A 20,381-nucleotide genomic window follows, 5' to 3' on the forward strand; every position below is an offset into this window, starting at 1 on the left:
AAAAGGGAGTGAATTCACCAAACAAGACTGCACACACTGGAGAAATCTGTGAACTGAAATGGAAAGCGTTGGTTTGTAGTTTCCTGCTATAACTACTAGCACTAATTACAGATTATTTCCTTAAAGTTCTGAATGAAATATTAACAAGCTAGTAATTAAGTAATTCAGGGTCTGTTTGGTTTAGTGTTAGCTTCAGTATTGTAACTCCAAAACCTCTGACTCACTGATCTATAAATGTCCTTCTAAATTATTCAGGGATGTCCTTTTGTTTTCCTTCTACTGAACTTAAGTTGGTCTGAAACCTCTTTATATGCATGAATGGTATCTAAAGTGTAAACAGTGGAAAGAGAATGTAATGATGTAGGAAAACACAGTAACTGTACCTTGCATTCTATAAAAGAACGAAAACATTCTTGTCTCTTACTCTGCTTTGCATATTCCTTTACACTGCTTTTACTATAGACTGGGCTCTTCCCCACATCCCATGCAGGTTTCATCAGAGGTTGTGCTTGTATAAAAGAAATGCTACAAGACTTGGTTAATCTGCACCTGCACTGGTCACCAATGAAGCGTGGTTAACCATGACCCACTAATGAAATGAAGTGGAAACCAGGCTGTGCTGGTCTGTATTACTATTAAATTACAACTGGGTAGGTTAACATACGACACTAATTGGGTATTTAATTTCTTGTGTGGTGCAGCACTGATATGATGATGATGGGCAGCTCCCTGAGGCAGTGAGGACCGTGGCTGACATTAACCACCTCTGGAACCACATTAACCACCCAAGCCCCAGCCGATGGAACAGCTGGACCAAGAGGCTTCCCAGCACTGTTTTGCTGTAGCCTCATCCCATCCCACTTACAGACCTCTAAGAGCTTTGGATGACCCAGCGAATGACTTCTGCAGAGCTGAGGTGGGAGAACTGTCCTTCAGTAGAACCCAGGTCTTTACTTCCGTTCTTTAACAATGCTGACTTCCCTGGTTCGTGCACGAAAAATAGATACAAATCTCACATTGATGCCTGTACAGAATCCAGCACGGCATCGCATGAATCTACCAACTGAGAACGTACTCAAATATTTTTTATTATAACACATTAAGCTAAAAATCAATAGATTCCTTTACCGAAACAGATTTAATACTTCAGCTAATCAAGGGAAAGTAACATTTTTCTGAAAATAAGTGACATTTCATTATAGCATTTGGCTGTAAAGCCACCAGCAGAAATTTTTCTATGTACCAATTAAACAGTAACTCAATGAAGTTAGTAACAAAAAAGCAATATTGCATATTTACAGTTTCCTCCTCAGTAAATGAAAACTTCTGCAGTTCTTAGCAATACAAATAAAGTGTCTGCACAATGGCTCTAACAATGCTGCCACATCTCTGATCTCTCCTTTTCAAATCTTTCTACACTATTTTTCCCAAAGAGATAACATGCTATTTTCTCTACAATCAACCTTTTTTTTTTTTTCCTTTGGAGAGAAGCAGAAGTGGCATTTTGAAAACTTCAATTTGCTGAAATATAATAGCTCCACTGAGCTCTGTTGTTCTTCACTTTTATTTTCACTTCATGCTAGAAATATACAACTGTAATGGTTTTACTATTGTCAGACAAAAAGTAAATAAATAATGTTTCGTGGACTATTACATAAAAAGATGCTGCATCACTATTATTCAACTGAGTTTTAGTACCTATTTCTCTTTCTCAGATGTGAAATATTACAAATACTATAAACATTCTGAAATATTGCCAGGCAGAGATACGTGTGACCCTTGCAATGAAAACTGTGAAAGCCAATTTGATGAAAAAAATCATTTAATTAACTATTTCACTGTGAATCATACAAACAGAGGAATGAATTAAGAATGCAAAAAGAAATAATCTTACCTGATTTACTGTCTATGTACAGCTTAAATTTTCCCAGGATGACTGCTTTCTAGGTATCAAAGGCATTCTTCAAATTGTACAGGTGCTATTTATCATTTTCTTGTGTAGGAGATAAGCATCCTTCTACTTTTACTACTGTGAAATCTCATATTTTTGCCTACAGCTCAGCCTTTCATGGGTCCAATCTAGTTTAATTCCACTTTCCTCCTTATTTGCTAACCCTTCTGCAAGAGCCACCAGCTTGCTCATCAGATGTCTAACAGAGCCTAAGATTGCAGGACTTATCTGGTTTTACAGATTATATTGGAGGATAGAAATGGTGGGAAAAATGGATCTCTGGAAATCTATTAGCAGTAGCTAAAGTGGCATCTAAGCCACAATGTTTGTTGGTGTGAAATACTATACTGGAAATGCTCACTTGCAGTTAAAACAGTTGTACAATAAGAATTTGGTTTTACTCCAGCCTTTAATCTCATAATTGGAAAAGTCCAGGGAGATGGGCAAGAGGAGTATTTGCACCACTTTAGGTACTTAAAATTCAGGAGCTGGTTTTGGTGTGTAACCCACTGAGAGAGACCGGCACCCCTAGCAAGCAATTTAAAAGACCCAGCAAAGCAAGAGATTCCCAGTTTCACCCTTGGATTCAACTGTTTTCCACTGTTCATCCAGGCAGCCCATGGGCTATACGTTGGCTAAAATTAGTTCATGTGACTATCCTCCTTTATAGGTATTATAATTAGACAGGATATTACCCACAACCCCTTTTCCTTTGTGAGCTGATATCCTGCATAATTACCTCGTTTGATATTTCTTCTACCTTCTGTGTTATTGTTTGCGGGCCTATTCTTTCATTTATCTAAATTTAATCTATATTTGCCTTTTACTAGCCCTAAACCAGCACAGTACCTCTCGATATGACAATTTTTGCCATCAACTGTTTTTCTCCAATCTTACCAGTATCTGACATTTAAAATATTTCTCATTTATGATGTTCACTATGCGTTTTTTAATATATACTATACAGAAAGGTCTCAGAAACAATTTCCTAGTCCAAGAATTTCCCTGTTATACCATCATCCCCCTTTGCAACTTCAACATCTTGATTTATTCATGAGTAATTTATTTTAAAGACATTATCATCTGCATTTTGCAAAGGTACTCTAAGTTCAAGCTCATTTATCAAGTTCAACCTCATTTGTTCAGTTTAGACTCACAATAACTCACCTCTAAAAAGCTTAACAAATTCAGATATACTCTGCCTATAAAATGTTTACAACAACAATTTGCTTTCTCTTCTCCCCCCAAGCCTGATCTTGGCTGATGTTCTCATACTTTAAAAGAATTAACAATTAAGAAATGGTTAAAAAAGGGCCTAAAATACTTCGTCCAAATACCTTCTGTTGTCTCATTTGATTAGAATGAATTTCTAATTGGGTCTGATCTTTATAATTTTATTTAGAAAATTTTTCTTGTATCAATTCTTTCTCTTTGACTGTTATCCCTTCTACTGCCTTTATTTCAATTGCCTGCAATACCAACAAAAGCCTCTAAAGCAGAAAGAAAAGAACAGATTAATTAAAAAAAAATGCTAACAAATATGACTTTAAAATAATTATTTCTGGAGGAAAAATAAACCCACAAATTTAGGACACTGCTTTCTCAGAGAAGACAATTATCCACCATGAGTTTCCTAAATTGCCTAAAACTCTGAGAAGCTTGAGCACGCTGCTATGCTGTTTGAGTATTGTATTCCAGTCAAAAGAAAATGCAAATGCAATTGCATTTATGGAAACTAAGCGTGGGGATGTCTACATCAAAGGAAAATCAGTCCCTGCTGCAACTCAGCCAAGCACAGGAGCCTGCCCCATAAACAGCTTTTGTCATCAAGGTATCCTCAATTACTCAGAACAAATTACGCTCTCTGTGTGCAGGAGCACACCCAAACCAGGTCTGACAAAGCAGTTATAGCACAGGAACAGCTGCAGCAACAAATTACCATGTTCAAGAGCTTAAAATCATCATGGACAAATCATCCTCTTCTGCAAGATGATTTTTGGAAAACATAAGAAGGGAAAACAAAAGATGGTGCCAGCCCCAAATCACCCACGTACGGGAGCCAGAACACTCTCAAACGCTGAAGCCTGGGCAGGAACAATGTGACAAAGAGGACGAGGACAATAGTAAAGCACAACTCGCGCTACAGCATGAGAAATCTGGCACTTCTACAAAGACCCGATCAGTTATTCCAATATGACAAGTATAAGGGCGCAATGCAATGCAGATGAGAAATATCTGCAATATCTACGCTCATTTATTGCTAAAACAAATCTCTCATTCCTGGTATCTTTCGCAGCCATTTTTAGTTGGTAGTGAGCAATAACTTTATGGTTCAGAGACACAGCTTAACCCTTTTGTTTTGCCATTTATTCAGTATGGAAAACAAACTACTTGTCCGTTAATGTGTTATTTTAATGAGACATAATCTGCATGTCCTAATGCTCACATTTATCATAGTGTGTTTTCATACCACTGGGCACAGGAAAGCTACTGTAAGCACAATCTGCTATCACTTCAAAAATCCAGTTTTCTGTATGACTGCACTTCTCAGAGTAGTATCTGTATGGGGTCAACAGTAAATATTTGAAAAATTACCTGGAAGGTAAGAAAGCAAATGAATTCAAGAAGAAGGAATGCTGAGACAAAAACAAAAACAAACCCAAAACCACCAAAACCCAACCAACCAACCAAAACAAAACAAAACAAACTCCACAAAAATGAAAAACAACAACCAAACAAGCAAAACAAGGAAAACTCAAGTCTGGTAGCACATATATTAGTTACAGCTTGTTTCATATCTCATTATTTATCAAATGAAATGAAACAGGAAACTCCAAATCAATCGTCCCTAATGCGATAAAAAATTGCTGCTTGTCTTAATCTCATAGTTATTATGACAAAGGTACTCAAACCAAAAGAACTAAAGGAGAAAATATGAATGGTCTTAGGGATTAATTTTGGAGGCTTTTCCTAAGAGTCACTGTAGGTCAGTGCTGCTGCTGGAACAGGGGCCGCAGACAAGACTGGAGACAAAGGGAAAGTATCAATGTCACATCGTGTGACCATGTTGTCCCAGCAAAAGTTTTGTCACTGCAGTGCTCAGGTGCCCATGTTGTACATCCTTATGCATTGGTCTTCCCTTACTCATTATGCACAACAGTTACACCCCATTTCATGCATTTACAAAGTCTCCTCGGTGTGTTTACATCCCACAGCTACTCACCGGCTGCTCTTCTTTCAGCCTGTTACTCAAACTTTGCTACTAACCTGGCCAGTGCTGCCACTTACAATTTCTTTTCTTCTTTGCTATTATTCTTATAAAATTAATTATATGGCTCTGAATAATCTATAAAATTCTTAAATTTTATAGACATTACTGAGAATAGCAGCTTCTCTCAGTTGCACTTATGCTCACAGATTTTTAGTTTAAGCAGAAAATGCTTTACTCTCAACATATACCACACATTCCATTAAAACATCCATAGTCTCATTACATGAAAATAGTTGCAGAATTACTTCAATGGGAAAAAACAGAACAAAACAAACAAACAAAAAAACTCAACCAACCAATGGAAAAAACCAACACCTTTCTTCTTCTAAATAAACATTTCAGTGCAGAAAACACAGCATGTTCTTTGAAAGAGGACCGTAGGATCTCTGGAAGGTAATGTAATTCTACCTCTTATTGGAAAACAAGACACATCTTTTCTTATTTTTGATATAGTGAGAAAACCAGCCACTGACAAAGGTAAACATTTAACCGGAGAAAAAGAGATACCAAGAATGGAAGTATTGAAAGCCTTGTATAATGCAAGTTATGGGTGCAGCTATAGGAAAAGATAAGGAGGAAGAACAGACTTGTTCTGATACTGTATGTTAATATTATGGACTGAAATGAAGTTCTGTTCATTCAGTAACACGAGAGGCTCAGAAATATCCAACATCCACTGAACACAACAAATGATGCAGTTTTATATATCCTTAAGAACTACTCCTACTTCACAGAAGTGACTGCGTCACTATAGTCTAGAATGTCCATAGTCTCAAATGTCACAGATCCAGAAAAATCCAGGTTTGAAGGGACATCCAGCCATCACCCACTCCAACCGCCTGCCCTAGGCTGGGCTCATTTTAAGGATGAGCCAGGTTGCTCAGGGCCCTTTCAAGTTAAATTTTGAAAATCTCCACAGAGATTTTACAGCCTCTCCAGGCAACTTGCTGCTGTGCCCAACCAACCCCACTGTGAAAATGTTTTCCTTATATCCAAAAGGGACCTTTTCTCTTCTTCCCCATGCATCTCTGAAAAGTATCTGGCGCTCTTTTTTCTGCAGTCTCACTTCAGGTAATGGAAGGTTGCAATCAGTCCCCCCTCTTCTAAACAAACCCAGTTTCTCCAACCTCTCCTCACAGGCTGGATGCTCTGCCCTTCATGGCCACCCCCACAGGAACTTCTCCAGTGGGGCGACCTCTCTTGCACCGCAGAGCCCCGAACAGTGCTCGGTGACCCCAGATGTGTCTCCCAACATCTCGAGCGGAGAACAGTGACCTTCCCTGACCTGCTAGCTCTGCTCCAGCTCACACAACCCAGCACGAGGACACAGGGCTGGTTTGCATCCAACCTGCTGCCCCCGGGACCCTGGGGTGCTTTTCGGCAGAGCTGCCGCAGGGGTTTGCTCCATCCCCTATGCAAACCCTGCGCTTGCTTCTCTTAAACTTCACGGGGTTCCTTTGTCAGCATTTGTTTTTCTAAGCTTTTTGAGAAATGAGGTATTATCATACTGATTTTTCTATTGCTAGGAGGTATTTGTATTCCAAAGCCCAGGAAATGGAAGGTTTAAAAAACTGCAATCTGTTCATTTTTATAATACTCATTAAAAGCATTTGAAGCTTTTTTTTTCCTGAACAGTTAATAAAGAAGTAAATAGAAAACTTAGAAAAAAACCCCAATAAATTAAGATCTACAATCAATCAGCTATTATTTTAACCTTTCCAGAAGGCTTAATTTACCCTGTGCTTAGCAAGAACAAACTCGGATTGATTTTCAAAACAAACTCCTAGAAGCTGAAATAACAAAAGCTGCCCAATAACCAAAAAAAAATATCATAGTCCAAAACCAAGCACCAATTATTCGATCTTATTGGCAGCAAGACCAGAAAACTGGAGAGGTAACCTTCCTAATTCTGCGGACTTCCATGGAACACCACATGCTTTACAAAGAACAATTTTTTAAACTGAATTCATGGGCATAATCATAACAAAAAAGCAAAATGGGGACTATCTGATCCATCAGAACAGAGCAGATTTATAAATTACAGCTCATTAACATTTTGTTCTTAGGGACAGCAATGGTGACAGCATATAAAATCACGGCTTCGGTTTTTGCAGTGCTCATGCAGATTTTCTAGTCGTTATTCTTTTTCTGTTTACATCACCAGCTCCAGGGCTAGATTATTATTATTTATTTTTAGTATTTTCTTTCTCCTCAATGTGTCTACAGATAGTAAATATGCCCACTGTATGCTGGCATTTACTGTAATATAAATGTACAAATAAAATATATTACTATTAATTTACACTGTTTGTGTCTGACATTCCCAGGCAGGACTGAGGACTCTAATATTGCAGGGACTACACAAACACAAAGGCAGTCAGGACCCCTTGCCCTTCAGAGTTAGCGACTGCGCTCGAGAAAAGCTGCAACAAGGAATGTCAAGATGTAGAGAAATGAAGGGAAGTCAAGGCATAAAGAATTAACCCTTTTTTTCTTCCTTTCTTAATTAATTCTCAAAGCAATGGCTCAAAAGTATCCTATTTTCAAAATGAGCTAAATTTGCTACCTTTAACAACCATGTTACTCACGGATGAGCAGTGAGTGATTTCTTGCTAGCACCTTACAACATTTTCTAACTTGCAATTTGTTCAGTAAATTCTCTCCAGTACCTCCCTCATCTTCTTTACAACACATAAACTGCGTGGATAGGGCAGTTTGTTACCTCTCAGAGTTTCTCTTACTACTGTCACAAACTCAGAATTTTGGTTTTGAATATGTTGAGGTTAATGTTTAGCACACAAAGTCAAACAGAGTCATACTGAAATTGAGACTGAAGACTGCGAGATATGTAACCACTCCAGGTTCTGTCAGGTTCGCTTCAAGGCCCAGGCTGCCCTACTGAAAAATCCTCTCACTGCTGAGAATTAACTTCATTTTTAATGCAAAACCTCCCTGCACTCCTGAGGAAGGCAAACACAGCCTGTAACCCTGTGCCAGATAACTTTTCATATATCCCAGACCATGCGAGCACAATGAAGATAAAAACTAAGGTGTTGAACCTGACTCAGTCCTTCATGTGAAATCAGTGCAGAAGTGGAAAAGGAGGACAGGCTCAGGCACCTGGAGGCATTATCTCAGCACTGTATGACTTCCCATAAGAACACTGTACATCATCATCTCGTAATGATAAACATTAGGAACCAAGCTTAAATTCTCACTCCACTGAGAAATTTATATTCAAAGATCACTTGGCAATCAGCCCCACTTTTTAAGCATTGGTGCTAAAACGCTTTCCACGTGTTGACTTCTGCATGACACACAAATATAGGTGGTTTCCACAAAAAACAAACACAATAAGAAAAAGGAAGAGGATTTCCTTATGCAGGTTCTCATCAGCCCAATAGTAGCAATTCCAGTGATGCCCAGTGCAGCTTCTATGTCTAGGCAAGATGATGTGAAAATCCTACTGTAATATCCCACAAAACTATAAAACATCAGTCACCCACCAGTTCTGTTTGCAAACTGTTAACAAGAAAAATTACATATTATTAATGTTGATGACTTTATCCTAAAGATATAGTTTGAACTTCAGAAGAGGTAGAATATTATACAGCCTCATTCTCCGTGTGTTTTAATTCGGAGTGACTGTGTTTAATGAAACATGGAGATTCAGATCATCCGAGTTTATCTTCTTCTTTCACAGTCATCAAATCATATAATTATCTCACTCCTTGTCAACACTGTAGAGGTGTTTGTTCCTGGAAGTGTGATCCACATCTGTAGTTCTCAAAAGCATTCTTCAGCTTTCAGAATAAAATTCTTTCTGTCCAGCATAATCCATTTGTTCTCCTATCATTACTTTCTTAGTTTAAAATAATTGTCTCCTATTTTTCCCCTTTCTGCCCATGTTAACTCTACTAATACGAAGATGAAATAATCCTTCTCTGACACTTTCTTGCTAAACTAACCAAGCAATTTAATGCAATTTTTTTTTTTAATTTGACAGGCCTCTGTTCAACCCAGTGGTGTCTCTTCCTCTTTGAAATCATTTGTTTTCAGCATGAGCAAGCAGAATGAAATACCTAGAGATAAATCTGTACTTCTGTTTTCTCAGGAATGTCTCATTCTGGAGATTCTAGGGCTGTATTTGTTGTTTTATTCAAGGCGAAGACATGATATACTTACATTTATTCTATGACATTTCATAACACATACAATACACAAACAGCACAAAATAGTAGGAAGTGGAGATAGGCAACAGAAACAAAACTCAGATATGATTTCATGATAAACTAGAACTCCTTTCCTGCTGTAGTAATGGAAGCAAAAACCTCTATCAATAGTTATGAAAGTCCAATAAGCAAAGCATCAAATAGTTAGGGCATCAACATAGTCTTACTGGCTGTCAAGAGGCACAGAGGGAAAATTTTTCATTTATTTTGCTAAAAGACTATACAGACCACACTGATGAGGAGCTCTGTCAGGACACCAACTGAGTGCACGGGGAAAGTTGGACTAATTCTTCTCCTAAATTTGGAGTAGCCTGAAGAGCTGTACCCTGAAAAGTTCCTCATACCTGTCCTCCGTGATTAGACTGTGGTGGTCCACCCAGCTTCGCGATCACTAATGGGTAGTAGAAGTCATTGTCACACAGGGAAGAAAAACATGCCAGCTGCAGACAAGAAATCAGCAGCTGAACCTAGCTTGAGGTTTGTTCTTTGCTCTTGAAAGCAGCAAGCTCACCAATTCTTGCCTATACCCTCTTTCAATAAAAAGATTATTTGGTAAATTGTGGGCAATCACTTCAGCAATCATCGACAGATGTTTGATGTTGCTGAAGGAGTCACAAGTGCAGTGTAGCCTGGTTCTCAGCCATTATTCCAGCCCCTATGTCTGGACAATGGTAAAGCAGCTGTGTTGAAGATGTTTCAGCTCTTGGAAACATTACAGTAAATTCTCCGAGGTGCTGATAAGTTGCCTGTGGCCCTTAAAGTAAAGGTAGATGGATTTGTATCTGGAGGGCCTACTGGTTTTGATGTGATATGATCAATTATTCTGGGGCAATTACCTGTTGCGAGGCAGAACTCCGCTATACTTTATCATGTTTTAATTTAAAAGTGTATTTGCTGGGGGAAAATGAGGCAATAGGGCAAATAATAGCTTAGAACCAAACTGCAATCCTGGCGGTAGGTTTGGCTGTCTCAGCAATCAGCAATACTGTTCTCAAGTTTAATAAAATCCCAGGTAACAGGTACCGAGCTGCAGGTCAGAGCAGAGCGCTCGATTCCTTGCTAGTCCTTGATAGCAAGACTGCTGTAGCTACAGCAGCAAATTCCCCTGAAGCAAACTTAAAACTTTCAGAATCTTTCCACTAGGCTCCTGCCATAGAAACAAAATAGTAAGAACACATCACTGTTTCCAAAAGACTCTTTTCCCCACAACTGTCTTCATATTCTGTTAAATGGAGCAATTCTATTTTGAACAAAGTAGTATTTATTATGAAACTTTTTAATAACTACTCTTAAAATACTAAAAATAAAATTGCAGTAATTAATCTTTATTTAAATGGTAATTTAATGTGTTAAGAGCCCAAAATGAAACTAGTCATTAGCTCAATAGTAAAGACTGCCAGAAGCTTCATTACTGATTAATAATGGAGAACAGTGTGTACTGAACAGTCTCCCCTAAACCCAGAAGCATCCAGGAACTGAACTGCAAAAACTTTCAATCCTAAAAAATTGGTTAAGCAATATCATTTTCTTTATAGTTCTAACTACTGGTTATAGTGTTTTCATTCTGATCTACATTGATCAAACATCTATTTTGAAAGTATCTGTCATATCTGTTATGAAGACTTCTTGTTTTGTAAACAGGCTAAAACTTTTATAACACACCTTTCCATCAGGTGAATATTATGCATACTGAGACAATGAAATTAGTTACTTCTAATAAACACAAAATTTCTATGATAAGATTTTTGCTTTAATAGCTATATTGTTACTAAAAGAACACAAACAATATTTCATGCAAATAGATTTAAGAAAGTTTGCCGCTTAATTCCAGCTGATGTCAATACTTGATCTAGTTGATCAAGATTGTCACTTAAGAGACACCTTCTTCCTTTCATCTAGTTTCCAAGAGATATTTAATAATTACAACCACTTAAGATCCAAAGAAAGCTGCAAATCACTGAATTTCTCCAAAGTTCTCGAATAAATACAGAAGTATCACTGTAAATAGTACTACTGTAACATAGCTCCTTAAATGGGGCAAGATATGAAAAGTGAATACTTATGGTGAAGCTGTTCTATGCCACTTTTGAACAGATGCTAGAATAAATTAAAATAATTTCATTTAAAAATAAAATAAAATTATAAGAGGAACTACCCTATATGAAATTGATTCCTCATATATAACTTTAAAGAACAGGCCTCTGGAAATAAAATGAGAATTCATTGCCGCAGAGAATTTGACTTTCAAATAATTAATTCATTTAGTACTCTCAGCAGCTAACCAAAATAGCCATCATTTTTATGAGCCACTGAACTTACTGAAACTCAGTGAATATTACTCTAGGACAAAAGCAATACCAAGCCTTATGCAATAAGTTAAAAGTTCTGTATCATGAACTCTGTTCACAAAGCAGCAACATATAAAATCTTGCACTATCTATCAACTGGCACATTATTGGAAAAGAACATTTCCAGGTAGATCCCTCTAGCCAGGAAACATGCTTTTTTTCCATTTCTTCTAATCTAGCCAATCTTCTAATCTAATACAAGATTCAAAAGCTTGAGGAGTGAATGCTTCACATTCCTTTTGTATAATGAAGTACAGAGATCAAACATCAATCAAGCACCAGCACTGATACTGCTGAAAGTAAGTCAGGAGAATCAGGTAATTTTGGTTAATCCTACCAACTCATCTATGTCTCAGAAACATTATAAATATTAATATATATAAATATTAATGAATTCTCGCATATAAGAAAGACAGATATAGAAAAAATCATCCTAGGAGAGAGGTTAGTATTTCAAAATGTCTTCCCAGACTTGCCATCTACAGTCTTCACCATCAAAGACACTGGTGCAATTATTTTCTCGTACAGTTCTGAAAAATCAAGCTTGTTTGCTCTTGGAAAGGGTTACTTTGATAAGGAGTTCCTCTCTCTGCAGTTTTGTAAATGTGCATAAATTGAAACATGAATTTATGAGTACTAGCATGGCAGTTTATATGTTTACTATGAATATTTCAAAGGCTTGACAACATTCTTATTTGTCCAACTGAAAGTGTAGTAAAATGCACTGCAAGTACTGCTGTGTAATAATGGTTCGCTTTGGGTAATAAATCTACAGTGACAGAGGAGTGTAGTTGTTCGGGCCATTCCTTAATGCACACGTTTGGCAAGAAATGCCATGTCTTAATAGAACGCATAATACTTGGGATGTTTACAAATGAACATGAGTGAGTCATTTATATAGCAAGAGTGACCAATCCATCACATGGAGCAAAAGTATATCTGAACCAAAAGGTTACGAGGGCTCTGCCTCATTGTGGGACCAAATGTGGTTCACAGGTCTTTTAACTGGTGGAACCATTAGCAACCATGTATAAAAGATTCAAAGAACTGCTGGGGGAAGTATGAAAGAAACTTTTGTCAACAAAGACCATTGTGTATTACCAGAGCCTGCACATTTCTTTTCACAGCACCAACTCTCCATGTGAATTATTACTCTACATTTTTGGTGCTACACCAATTCCTCCTGCTGTCACGCAGCCAACATCCTTCTAGAATCGCAAAGCAATCAGACAGGAGCCTCAATTACAGAAGCTTATTGTTTTTGTTAACTGCATGCCATGTCCCAGTTGCAGCTGATAATCCAAACCACAGAGAAAAGGCACTGTGAAAAACTAGTTCCACTTCAAGATTACCTTTAGCATCAGAAACAAAGCAAAGCAGCAGTGTGCAAATATATACCTGTACATATTCCTATAGGTCCAAAAATAAAAGGGATGTTTTACAGAGCACAGTTTGTGGAATTAGCTTATTCAAACATGTCTATGTAATCTACAGTAACTTCATGGATAATAAGTTCTGTTTTTCCTAGGTAGTGACTGAAAGTTATTTTGAATATCCACATTACCTGCTCTGTGGTGAACATAAAATTTAGGATGAGACTACACCAGTGATATATTACCAGAAAGTCTAATATTAACCTACTCAAATTAAATGTACGCCAGATATTTATCAAGCATTGTACCGCATATAAGGTAAGAACAGCAAAGAGAACAGAAAATGTTATTGTGTCCATGTCTTGAACATTGTGTCATTCCCTGCCTTAAGAAAGGCAACAGTAGAGCTACAGAAGGGTACAAAGAACAAAAATGGTGTTGATTGGAGATACTGAATGATTGGATACAGGGATTAAATAGATTAAGTTTTTGTAGCCAGGAAAGTGCAAGATTGGGGTAATGCAGAAGAGAAGATAAAAACAGGAATAGAGAACGACTGCTCACCATTTCTCCTGACATAAAGCCTAGGCTGAACCAAAATGTTTAAAATAAATAAAATAACACCTTAACTCACAGTGATAAGTATGGCTTTGTATGTTGAAAATGTAGTGGAAAATCCCTTAAGTACACTCAGGGAGGAAGATCCCACTTAATCTATTAAGCAGCAGGATGCAGATAAAACTTCTAGCAGAGAAGGCCCTGCATGCAAATTGCAGGAACCTGGATAAGTATTTTGTATTTATCCCAGTTTTGCACTCTTTCCCTCAACATTTGCTAGAGATATAACTCAGTCCTGCAGTTTGATCCTGCACAGCATCTACCTGACAGCTGTCCTGGAGCAGAAGGGCCTCTCCCTGTCTGGAGTGACGGGAGGAGGACCCTGCTGACTGCAAACAGCTCAAAACGAGTGCAGTGAACACCTCTGCTCTCTCAAACCCACCCAGTAAACTCACAAACCCTTCATAACCATAGGGAAAAACCTCCTCATTTTGCCACTTACTATTAGAAGTGGATGAGGTAGGTGAAGGTGGGAACGGGGCCTCATTTGGAAGGGGAGAAGAGAGTGGGAGAGCTTCTATAAAGCATTTAAACAAGCACTATTCTGAAGAGTTACCACTAAAAATATACAAGCTTATTTGTTAAAAAACTTTTTGCAAGATGTTTCATGCAAGGAACATTTAAATCATTTGGTTATTAGCCAAACTGAATAACATACATGTAGGAACCGAGGAGATGAGAGAAAAGGAACAGGGAGGATGAAGAGCATGCATCTGTTATTTTAAAGTAATTTTAAAACAGTACTAAGGTTTAAGTTATAAAATACAAGTATTTGCTAGTTACAGTTGGGAATAGTGGTCTTTAGCAATGTAATGAGGGATGGCAAAGGAACACATCCAAGTTTTAGAAATAAACAAGGGCTTTTAAAATTCTGAGAAGCAAAGGATGTGCACACAATGGAGGGAACAACGCTGCCAAGAGCAAAGAATATATATTAATGACAGATATCACCTGGGACATGGGCACATTTCAGCATTCTAAAACAGATATCATATTTCCACATCCCAATTAATGATTGACAAGCTAAAGCTTCCCTCTCTTTGTCCTAAGAAGAAGCCAAATGAAACTCATCAAAATAAGTCCATATAGTATTGTAAAACATTTTTGTTTGCAAGTGACGTGACAAAACTAATTAGCAACTGCCAGTTAGAAATGTCAAACTATTACAGCTCAACTGAAGGAAAATAAACAGTAAGTTGTAAAAGATAACTAATTTTCCAGCAATTGTATGAGTCTTTCATAATAAGTCTAATAATACTGGGAAAACAATCTGTGCTTTTTACTGCAGTGTCTTCCCTGCCAAGGATCACTTAAAGAATTACGGAGCTCCAAAAGTGGCTTTGTTGTGAAATGTCACTGACAAGGTAGCAAAAAAACAAACCAAACCAAACCAAAACCAACAAAACCAAACCACACACACAGAAAATACAGAACATTTTTCTTCTTATAATTAATCCCGAGTAAAAATGAACCAGAAGATGATAAGAAAAACAAAGCTTCTTTGACAAGTGCACAGATGTAACTATGTAACTAGAAGGAAACCCAGAATATGGTAAACATCACCAAGGTAGCACTATTTCCCATTATTTTTCCTGAAGTTGTATTGATAACTTGAAGGACTCTAAATCAAGACTTAAATCACATAGAAGCGAAATAATTAAAATAGCCACCCCACCCCTTACTTATTAATCGTACCTTAATTTGTGCAAAAGGTCTGTCAAAGTTTCCAACATAAAGAAGACCAACATTCTGGGTGAGCAGCCTAAAAAAAATAAAATAAAACCTTTTAAGATATCACTTTACATCCATCAGTTTTTTTAAGTCCCCAGTAGCTGTTACTGAACTGTCGCAGGGCATCAAGCTTTATTATGACAACAAGAGCTACCTTTGCAAATCTGATTACACAGTTCTATTTGAACTACTACGAAAACAGAAAGACATGCATTAAAGATGGACCCACACCAGAAATTTTTGTTTATGGGAGAAGCAGCTGCTCAACAAAATAATTTCACAGGTTTCTTTGTGATGGATGTCACTCAGTAACACGGAAGAACAGCAGGTGTGTGCCTTTGGTATTTATTAGAGACCATTAGAGACAAAGGGAGAGCAAGAGAAAAGACTAGTAAACACACATTCAGAGCAGCAGGCCTAAGAGCTAAAACAGATTACGGCAAATAAAAGTATGCACAGTAATACAAAAATGACATCACTACAAGTAGAGAAATAATAGAGAATCTCTGCAGTATTGTCTAATGGCTTCCTAAAGAAAAAGAGCCCCAGATGCAGTTTCTGTCTACTGTTCTCTTCAGCTCTTTACAAAGATCTTGTGTACACCACCAAGAACCAGAGGGACAGTGGGACAAGTTGATTCAAATGACTGTTGGTACTTCTGGAAGAGATTCAGTCAGGCTTCTGCAGGTATTGTGCAAGTCAATGTTACTACTACACAAACTCCAAATCCCAGAGGAGCATTCAGGTGCTGCTGCTGTGAACAGGTAGACAAGAACAGCACTGGCCAGGGAAAGGGTCAGGAGAGCAACGTGCTGTTCAAACTGGACAACCACAATGTTCCTCTTGCTAAGCAAAGGCACCATGGTCACCACCTCCACTTCAGAGGCTCCGAAAGCATTGTCCTTAAGCACAGAAATCCCATAAGGAGAACTCTTTGCTCTTTGATGACAGACCACTGAAAGAGTTTCTGACTATAAAGGACACCCAAGCCCATCATAATCTTCAGTAGCTGCACGTTTTCATAAAGAGTTTGCTGTTTTCTGTTGTCCTTCAATTTTATATTCCATTCCTGTTCGCACATATGGATTAAACTCCACCCCACCCCACCCTCCCCCCCTAGAAATAATCAGAAAATAAGTAGGAATGTAGGCATCATTCTGCTCAAGTCTAACACTGAGATGTCTCTTTCTTTATATACTTCTAATTCATAGTGAGTTACATTTTTCTTCTATACATAACCTTGTCATTTTCTAACTAATATCTCACCATTTCCAGGCTTATTTTCATAAACAAAAGAAATCAGAAGCTTAACAGCAATAACTATTGTTTTGGCCTTCAGTCCACACAATGAACACATCTTAGTATGATTCTGATTCTTCCCAGTTTTGACAGCGATACGATATATATGACCTTCATCTGGTTCACCAACAGTGGCCAAATAGCAAAGTCAAATCATTCATGTATATCAAACAAAAGTACAAAGTGGTGTCGAACTGTATACCACCTTCAAAAATGCTTTTGTAATTACAGAGAGCACACAACAATTGTCTGGGCATTGACAGAAATACCCGAAGGAAGGAAGGATCAGCGAGGGTCAAAACAGATCAGTCACAGCATGGACAGGCAAGTGGCTTCTTCCCTTTACCCACCCATGTGCTTGACTCCATTGGGAAGACCTGTACAATTCCATGATAGTCCCGCAGTACTGACATATACAAGGCAGGATGAGCACGTCAAAATCATTTTCAGTCACAATAAGTCAAATTCATTCAGAACACAGGTATTCAGAGTTGAAAAAGCCAGCATACTGATCAAAGCTTCTTCTAGGAGTATAAAGCAAACTTGAAAAATATGTAAGGGTTTTCTAAATGAAAAGAAACATATGGGAAGTAATTAGCAGAAAACGGTTAGAATCTGTAAAGAGGATGCAGAGTATGTCACCATATTTGAGAGAGGCGCACCTTAAAGCAAAAAAAGTATTGTTAAAAAGATACACACATAATTTTTGTAAGGCAGAAAAGAAAAAAAATATATATATCTCCAGCTGTATTTCTAGGAAGGGACCTAAAAAAACCAGAGAAGACATAAAGTGTGATTATTCCCAGTGTGATTATGTGGTTACTCATAGATTCATTTAGGTTGGCAAAGACCTTTAAGATCACCGAGTCCAGCTGTTAACCTAACACTGCCAAATCCACCACTAAACCATGTCCCTAAGCACCACATCTACACATCTTTTAAACACCTCCAGGGATGGTGACTCCACCATTTCCCTGGGCAGCCTATTCCAATGTCTGAAAACCATTTCGGTGAAGAAATTTTTCCCACTATCCAATCTAAACCTTCCCTGGCGCAACTTAAGGCCATTTCCTCTTGTCCTATCGCTTGTTACTTGGGAGAAGAGACCAACATCCTCCATGCTACAACCTCCTTTCAGGTAGCTGTAGACAGTGATAAGGTCTCCCCTCAGCCTCCTTTTCTCCAGGCTGAACAGCCCCAGGTCCCTCAGCTGCTCCTCATCAGACTTGTGCTCCAGACCCCTCAGCAGCTTCATTGCCCTTCTCTGAACTCTCTCCAGCACCTCAATGTCTTTCTTGTAGTGAGGGGCCCAAAACTGAACTGAACTGAACAATTCAAGGTGCGGCCTCACCAGTGCTGAGTACAGGGGGACAATCACTTCCCCAGTCCTGCTGGCCACACTATTCCTGATACAAGCCAGGATGCTGTTGGCCTTTCTGACCACCTGGGCACACTCACTGCTGGCTCATGTTCAGCCGACTGTCAATCAACACCCCCAGGCCCTTTTCTGCCAGGCAGCTTCCCAGCCACTCTTCCCTGAGCCCATCGCGCTGTCTAGAGTTGTTGTGACCCAAGCGCAGGACCCGGCATTTGGCCTTGTTAAACCTCATACAATTGGCCTCAGCCCAACAATCCAGCCAGTCCAGATCCCTCTGTGTGGCCATCCTACCCTCCAGCTGATCAACACTCCCACCCGATTTGGTGTCATCTGCAAACTTACTTAGGGTGCACTTGATCCCCTTGTCCAAATTGTTGACAAAGATATTAAACACAACTGACCCTAAGACTGAGCCCTGTGGAACACCACTCATGACTGGCTGCCAACTGGATTTAATTCTATTCACCACAACAATTTGGGCCTGGCCATCCAGTTAGTTTTTTTTATACAGCAGAGTATGCCTGTCCAAGCCATGAGCAACCCATTTCTCCAGAAGAATGCTGTGGGAAACAGTGTCAAAGACTTTACTAAAGTCTTAAGTACACAACATCCACAGCTTGTCCTTCATCCACTAAGCAGGTCACCTTGTCATAGGAGATCAGGTTGGTGAAGCGGGACCTGCCTTTCATAAACCCATGCTGACTGGGCCTGACCAATTAATTGTCCTCTATGTGCCATGTGATGGCACTCAAGATGATCTGCTCCATGACCTTCCCTGGCACTGAGATCAGACTGACAGGCCTGTAATTCCCCAGATGCTCCTTCCAGCCCTTCTGGTAGATGGGCATCACATCTGCCAACTTGCAGTCACCTGGGACCTCCCCTGTTAGCCAGGACTCCTGATAAATGATGGGAAGTGGCTTGGTGAGCACCTCCACTACCTCTCTCGGACCCCTTAGGTGGATCCCATGTGGCGCCACAGACTTATGTGTCTAAGTGGTATAGCAGGTCATTACCATTTCCCCTTGGATTACTGGGGCTTCATTTTGCTCCCTGCCTTCCAGCTCAGGGGGTCGGAGGACAATCAGACGCAAATATGGTGTTTAGTACCTCAGCCTTTTTCCCATTCTTTGCCACGATGTTTCCCCCCGCATACAATAAAGGATAGAGATTCTCCTTAGCCCTCCTTTTGTTGCTAATGTATTTATAGACACATTTTTTACTGTTTGTTAAGGCGGTAGCCAGATTAAGCTCTAGTTGTGCTTAGGCCCTTCTAGTTTTCTCTGTGCATAACCTCACAGCATCCTTGTGGTCTTCCTGCTTTGCCTGCCCCTCTTCTAAAGGCCATAAATCCTCCTTTTCTTCCTGAGTTCCAGCCAAAGCTCTCTGTTCATCCAGGCCATTCTTCTTTCCTGCCAGCTTGTCTTTCAGTGCACAAGAACAGCCACCTTCTGCACCTCTAAGATTGCCTTCTTGAAGAGAGACTAGCCTTTCTGGACTCCTTTGTCCTTCAGGACTGTCTCCCAAAGGGACCATACCAACCAGCCTCCTAAACAGGCCAAAGTCTGCCCTTCAGAAATCCAAGGCAGCAGTTCTGCTGACCCACCTCCTGACTTCTCCAAGAATCAAACACTCAATCATTTCATGAGTGCTGTGCCTAAGATAGCCTCCAACCATCACATCACCCACAAGTCCTTCTCTGTTTGCAAACAACAGGTCCTGTGGGTGCCTTCCTTAGTTGGCTCCCTCACCAACTGTGTCAGGATCTTGTCTTCCACATGCTTTAAGCCAGAAGTAATTAACATCTTGGGAACCTTAAGACTCATCTTTCATAAGACCACAGAGCTGTCTGCACAGTTTAACTTGCTGTCACTGATATACACCAAAAACATGCAAATGAACTGCAAGAACTGGCTTCCTTAATAAGATGGATATTGACACAAGACCAGTTTATGACTATTTATTTACCTTCCACTGCCTTGGCTGAAAAGTATTTTACTTACAATGTTTCACTTGTATTCACATGGCACTTCAAAAAGGCAATGTTAATTCAGTGCAATGTTAGCAAAATTTTTAGGGAATAGAAAGTTATTTGTAACTGTCCTTTGCTTAAATAAAAGGTTTCATTATTTGTTTCTCTAGTTTTCAAGATTCCTCTTGAGTTCTGAAGTTCTGAATTA

General features: G+C 39.0%; 1 protein-coding gene across 4 annotated transcripts in view; it reads right to left on the bottom strand.

Moving 5' to 3' along the window:
• The window catches only part of RNGTT (RNA guanylyltransferase and 5'-phosphatase), a 183,020-nt gene that overhangs the window by 18,425 nt on the left and 144,214 nt on the right, over positions 1–20,381 (bottom strand). For all 4 annotated transcript variants that reach the window (XM_080341800.1, XM_080341803.1, XM_080341802.1 and 1 more), the window contains one exon: positions 15,489–15,555. In XM_080341800.1, the coding sequence (XP_080197926.1) occupies positions 15,489–15,555 (67 nt within the window). The remainder of the gene's footprint in view (positions 1–15,488; positions 15,556–20,381) is intronic.

Source organism: Nesoenas mayeri, assembly GCF_963082525.1.
Source record: "Nesoenas mayeri genome assembly, chromosome: 3".
NCBI classification, from domain to species: domain Eukaryota; kingdom Metazoa; phylum Chordata; class Aves; order Columbiformes; family Columbidae; genus Nesoenas; species Nesoenas mayeri.